The sequence below is a fragment of the Enhydra lutris genome, unplaced genomic scaffold, assembly GCF_002288905.1.
Source record: "Enhydra lutris kenyoni isolate GAN:26980312 unplaced genomic scaffold, ASM228890v2 scaffoldscaffold66, whole genome shotgun sequence".
NCBI lineage: Eukaryota > Metazoa > Chordata > Mammalia > Carnivora > Mustelidae > Enhydra > Enhydra lutris.
The window spans coordinates 14,648,749-14,654,748 of record NW_019154150.1 but is presented as its reverse complement, the minus strand read 5'-3'; the positions used below and the strand labels follow the sequence as shown (position 1 = coordinate 14,654,748).

The 6,000-nt window shown below is 41.6% G+C and overlaps 1 protein-coding gene across 3 annotated transcripts in view; it reads left to right on the top strand.

Moving 5' to 3' along the window:
- The window catches only part of LOC111159058 (unc-51 like kinase 4), a 618,913-nt gene that overhangs the window by 10,953 nt on the left and 601,960 nt on the right, over window positions 1-6,000 (top strand). For 2 of the 3 annotated variants that reach the window (XM_022521436.1, XM_022521437.1), the window contains 3 exons: window positions 1,130-1,269; window positions 3,167-3,329; window positions 5,541-5,642. In XM_022521436.1, coding sequence (XP_022377144.1) covers window positions 1,130-1,269; window positions 3,167-3,329; window positions 5,541-5,642 — 405 coding nt within the window. The remainder of the gene's footprint in view (window positions 1-1,129; window positions 1,270-3,166; window positions 3,330-5,540; window positions 5,643-6,000) is intronic. The other variant, XM_022521438.1, reaches the window with a different exon arrangement.

Below are 6,000 nucleotides of genomic sequence, written 5' to 3'. Positions count from 1 at the left end.
TTCTTTCCTCCTCTCCTCGTCTCTTCTTTTTTCTTTCCTCCTCTCCTGTCCTCTCCTCTCCTCGTCTCTTCTTTTTTCTTCCCTCCTCTCCTCGTCTCTCCTTTCCTCTCCTCGTCTCTTCTTTTTTCTTTCCTCCTCTCCTTGTCTCTTCTTTTTTCTTTCCTCCTCTCGTCTCTTCTTTTTTCTTCCCTCCCCTCCTCTCCTCTCCTCTCCTCGTCTCTTCTTTTTTCTTCTCTCCTCGTCTCTTCTTTTTTCTTCTCTCCTCTCCTCTCCTCGTCTCTTCTTTTTTCTTTCCTCCTCTCCTCTCCTCGTCTCTTCTTTTTTCTTCTCTCCTCTCCTTGTCTCTACTTTTTTCTCTTCTTCTCTTTTTTTCTGTTTTTCTTAAGAGAAAGGAGAAGAGTTTTATTTGAGCCCAAGTTAGGCTAGCTGCCTGGGATATACAATCGTCACAAAGAAAAGAGTGCTCTGGGGAGAGAACATTATGTGCAGGGTTATATATATTCCTCTGAACTTGGCTCCTGTTGGAACCTTGATACTTAAAAAAAAAAAGCATGTTCCTGGCACTTAGATGGTAGAAATGTGAACAGGACCTTGGTAGAGTATAGAAATAGAATTCACAATGTGTCTGCTTTTGGTTTATTTCCTCAGTGATGTACTCTAAGGGTTTTGATTTTCTGTTAAGGAAAGTCCTTTTTCTGCCATGCAGACTTTGTAGAAAATGGTTAACTTTGTATAGGAGTAAATGTGGCTATACTTTGCATGATGTGTTTTAAATGCACAATTTGAATTAATATTTACCACTAATTTTTGTAGCTGTTCAATTCCTGAGGGATGAGTTAGAAATCATAACACCAGAAGGATACTCCCTGCATCCCTCCTGCTTGCTTACTGATGAGTTTCCCATCCTGAGCAGTAAGTCTCTGGAAGCTGGCTCTGGAGTGCGGACACAAATTCCTCTTCAGTGCTTGGATCACTGTGTTCATTCATATGTGCATTTCCCCTGCCAGGCTGTCCATGTGTCCTGATTTTTATTTTTTTAAGGCTCAGTATCCTCTCCCATCATGGGAGCTCCTGGAGGCACTGTGTTTTGTTGGTGGGTTAAAATGGGTGATTTTTAATCAATTTGCAGGTGGTTCCTTAGAAATGGTTATTGCTCAGGATGAAAACCTACCAGAAGATGTTGTAAGAGAATTTGGGGTTGGCCTCATTACTGGATTACATCATCTTCATCAACTTGGCATTCTCTTTTGTGACCTTTCTCCTGGCAAGGTAATTTATGAAAGTTTTCGTTTCCTTACTCGTACTGTCTTAAGTTATAGTGCTTTCTCAGAGGTGTTTTTATTTTTAGATAAAATCTAGGTAAAATACAGACCATCTTGAAATTGAGTTAATTTTTTTCTTTTAAAGGTTTTATTTATTTTAGAGCTAGAGTGAGTGCTATCAAGAAGGGGCAGAGGGATGGGGTGCCTGGGTGGCTCAGTGGGTTAAAGCCTCTGCCTTTGGCTCGGGTCATGATCCCATGGTCCTGGGATGGAGCCCCACATCGGGCTCTCTGCTCAGCAGGGAGTCTGCTTCCCTCTCTCTCTCTCTCTCTGCCTGCTTCTCTGCCTACTTGTGATCTCTGTCTGCCAAATAAATAAAATCTTAAAAAAATATATATATATATATATAAAAAATAAATTAAAAAAATAAGTAAAATCTTAAAAGAAGGGGCAGAGGGAAAGGGAGAGAGAACGTCCAGCCGACTCCGTGCTGAGTGTGGAGCCAATCCCCCTTACCTGGGATCACGACCCAAGACAAAACAAAGAGTTGAAGCCCAACTGACTGAGCCACCCAGGAGCCCCTTGAATTAATATTTTTTTAAATTAAAAACATGGTGCCATATTTTAGTTACCTATCGAAGTAGCTTTTATTTATTTATTTATTTATTTTTTTAAGATTTTATTTATTTGACAGAGCTCACAGGTAGGCTGAGAGGCAGGCGGGGGTGGGGGGAGCAGGCTCCCCACCAAGCAGAGAGCCCGATATGGGGCTCAATCCCAGGACCCCGGGATCATGAACCGAGCTGAAGGCAGAGGCTTTAACCCACTGAGCCACCCAGGCGCCCCTTGAGTTACCTTTTAGAATGGGAACTCTCCTCTGAGTCCTTTGAGTGAATGTTACTGCTGGTAAGGTATATTGTGAATGATGAGCTCAGTATCTATAAACTAAGATGCTAAGCTCTTAAATTATGATATATGATTATGAGCCATTATTTTAGCTTGATAATGACCTTTTTGGCTTTGTTATTTGATTAGTGACATTATGGGTCAAAAGCTTCTTCGTTGGTAAAAATTAATGACCCATAACTAAATGTGCTTCAGTGTGGTAGAGGCATGAAACCTGTTTAGTTCCAGAATCATAGGTGACACTGACATTTAGAAGTTGTGTGACCCTGGGCAAGTTTCCTTTTCTCTCTGCATTGGCTTCCTTGTCTGTGATCTGGGGATGGATTCCATACTATATTTAGGTAAAGCTTCTAGGACACTTGCTGGTGTTTTCAATCAATGGCATCTATTATTTATAAGTACATATTCTTAGGGATTGTACTTATTACTGGTTTGAGTTGCTGCTTTGTGAAGGTGTACATAATGAAATACAAAGTTGAATATTGTTAAACGTTATTATTGTAGGCCCTCCATATGAGAATATAATTACAGGTGAGGAGACTGAGAGTTAGATTAAGTAAATTCTCCAGTCTGAACTGGAATGGTGGACCTAGGGCTAGACCTCTAACTTCAAAATGCTAGTTTTGAGCCTGTGAGTAAACACCACCTTGGAGAAGTAGGTTTTCAAATCCTCCTACAGCTGTCATGGAGGATTGTCGAGGATGAATTGTTCCGTATACATTGTTCTTTATCTTTCCCAAAGGCATGTGGTTTCCCTCTGTGGTTATGATGTGTTTATTGTATACATCTGAGCATGGGCAGTTTAATATTTGATCCTATTAAAATATTGCATTTTTTTTTCTTTAGCCACTTTTAAAAATTTATATGCCTTTAATTTTTTGAGTAGGATGAAGCAAGAAGGCCAGTGCTCCAAGATCTTCAGTGGGATTTGAAGAGGGACTGAAGGGGAGTGCAAATGGGACTGGTTTCTGAACATCTTTATTTTCTCGTCTTCATAGATACTCTTGGAAGGGCCTGGCACATTGAAGTTTAGTAATTTTTGCTTGGCCAAAGTAGAAGGTGAAAATTTGGAAGAGTTCTTTGCTTTGGTGGCAGCAGAAGAAGGCGGAGGTGATAGTGGGGAAAATGTACTGAAGAAAACTGTAAAAAGTAGAGCCAAAGGTATGTGGAGAGCTTACAGATCAGAACACTGCCCAAGTCATGTGTTTAGGAGATAATGTCAACTTTGTTAATATATTGAAAATAACAGTAGAAATCTGGGTATGGGGATGGCTTTGTCCATAGCCCAAAGGTTTTCGCATAGGTCCAATACTGTGTAAAGTACAGGGAATCTCTAACAAAGCTTGTATTCTATCCTTGGTTTTCTATGTCACCACTCATTGAACATGGGGATGGCCATTTTGTCCTGCTTTCTTCTGTATCCTAAGTACTTAGAACAGTGCCTGGCACACACTATAGGCTCAGTAGATATTTTTTCTGCATTGATGAGTAGCTGATACTCTGAAATTAAGGGAGATTGTTAGGGTGCATTTTTGGGACATGGTTTTGCCAGTGAGATGGGGCCTGGAGTGTTAAGAGTTGTTGTACTTGAGGGGAGATGGTGAAGTGATACCTTTTGTAATACTCTGTTTTTAGAGAGGGGAGTGTGCGAGTGGAGCTGGGGGCAGGAAGGGCAGAAGGAGAGGGAGAGAGAGAATCCAAGCAGACTCCATGCCAAGTGCGGAGCTGATGTGGAACTCAGTCTCACAACCCTGAGATCATGACATGAGCCAAAATCTAGAGTTGGAGCTTAACTGACAGAGCCACCAGGCGCCCCTCTTTTGTAATGTTCCATGTGCAAATCTGTTATCGTACTTAACACACGTAATCATTTTCTTCCCATGCAGTTATGTTGGTAGGGACTTCATTTGTTCATTAGTATGTTTATTAATGTTGAGGGAAGAAGAAAGTGCATAAATCAACAGAAATTTAGACCTGTCCTAGACACTGGAAATACGGATGTGAACAAACAGGCAAAACCCCCAGGCCGAACCAAACTAGCGTTCTAATCGGGGAAGACTGACATTAACCTTCAACACCTACTAATGATGTGCCTATTAAGTGTTGGGCAGGGTGCCTGGGCATCTTGGGGGTCTTATTTATGCTTGCTTTTTCAGGACCTGGCATAGTAAGGGCAAATAGGCCTTCCACAAGTGTGTGCTGTGTGAGTGAATGTGTGGATGAAATGTGATGGCATAGCAAAAATGTCACCTAGGAGAGCTTTAAACACTGAGGCCACTTGAGACTGCTGCCCTGGCTGTAATGGGCCCTGGGGATACTGTTTGCTGGAAGATTTACCTTAGTGGAATTTTATTTTTCCAGTGAGTGGTGATGACTCACTTCATGGAAAGAACTTTCTCATTGGAAGATGGGCGGGTTTTCGGTGGAATTCTGGTGGGTGTTCTGTCACCCCTCAACTGTGTGACTTAGGAGATGTTAGGGAACCCTCTAGGCTTCAGTTTCTCATCAGTAAATAAGGGAACTTGCTAACTCAATGCTACTTTGTAATTTTTCTTTTTTAAGATTTTATTTATTTGACAGAGATCACAAGTAGGCAGAGAGGCAGGCAGAGAGGAGGGGAGAAGCAGACTCCTCATTGAGCAGAAAGCCCGATGCGGGGCTCGATCCCAGGACCCTGGGATCATGACCTGAGCTGAAGGCAGAGGCTTTAATCCACTGAGCCACTCAGACGCCCCACTTCTTTGTAATATTAAACTTGTATAAAGTCTATGTGGCACACCTTAGTGTTCCTCACTAAACATTGCCTGTTCCCCTGGATTGCATCTTCTCCCTGCCAAAGTTTAGGAAGTGTGAGCAGAAGTGATGGGAGTTACTCTGAGGTGGGCATTTTCAGAGCCAGTGTGCAGTTTGCCATGTTCTTTCCCCTGTCTTGGCGATGATGGAAGCCTGTGTTGAGATGGTGTCTCTCTCTCACCCTGGCTCTTGGAGTGATTCTGAGGGTCAGGGCCCCTGGGCTGACCTGTGGTGGACGTGTAGTTGGGAGTAATAAATAAACCTTTGTGGTAAGCCAGTGGGAATTTGGGCTGTTACTGCTATATAATTTAGCCTGTTCTAATGAAAATATTATAATCAAAGGTTCTTTTGATTATTTAAATTGTTACCTTAAAAAAAAAAAGAATATACTGATAATTGTGCCACACCTCTAACTCAAGTGGGTTTTCGAAACCTCTTTGTGTTCTTATGTATCTTTGTAAATGAAACCTTAAAATTAGAAACCATTAAAAAATGTGGAATACACAAAAAGGCCTAGGGAGGTAGATTTGTTTTGGGGATTGATACAAATGCCTAACAAAGTTGTTTTCATACTTCTAGGATCTCTTACATATACAGCACCAGAAATTTTAAGGGGTGCTGACTTCTCCATCACCAGTGACCTCTGGTCTTTGGGCTGCCTGCTTTATGAAATGTTTTCAGGTGATTACTTTCTGGTTCATTTTAAAATCCGAGCTGGGCACACAAAAAAGGATGAAGTCTGTAGTTTGCAGCAATTTTACCTGGAAGATGGGGAAAAAAACCTGGCTTTTCAAAAAAAAAAAAAAATTTTTTTTTAAAGATTTTATTTATTTATTTGTCAGAGTGCACAAGGAGCCAAAGAGGCAGGCAGAGGCAGAGAGAGAAGCAGGCTCCCTGCCGAGCCAGGAGTCCAATTCGGGACTCGATCCCAGGACCCTAGGATCATGACCTGAGCCGAAGGCAGTGGCTTAACCCACTGAGCCACTCAGGCATCCCACCAAATTTTTTTTTAAAGATTTTTTATTTTTTATTTTTTATT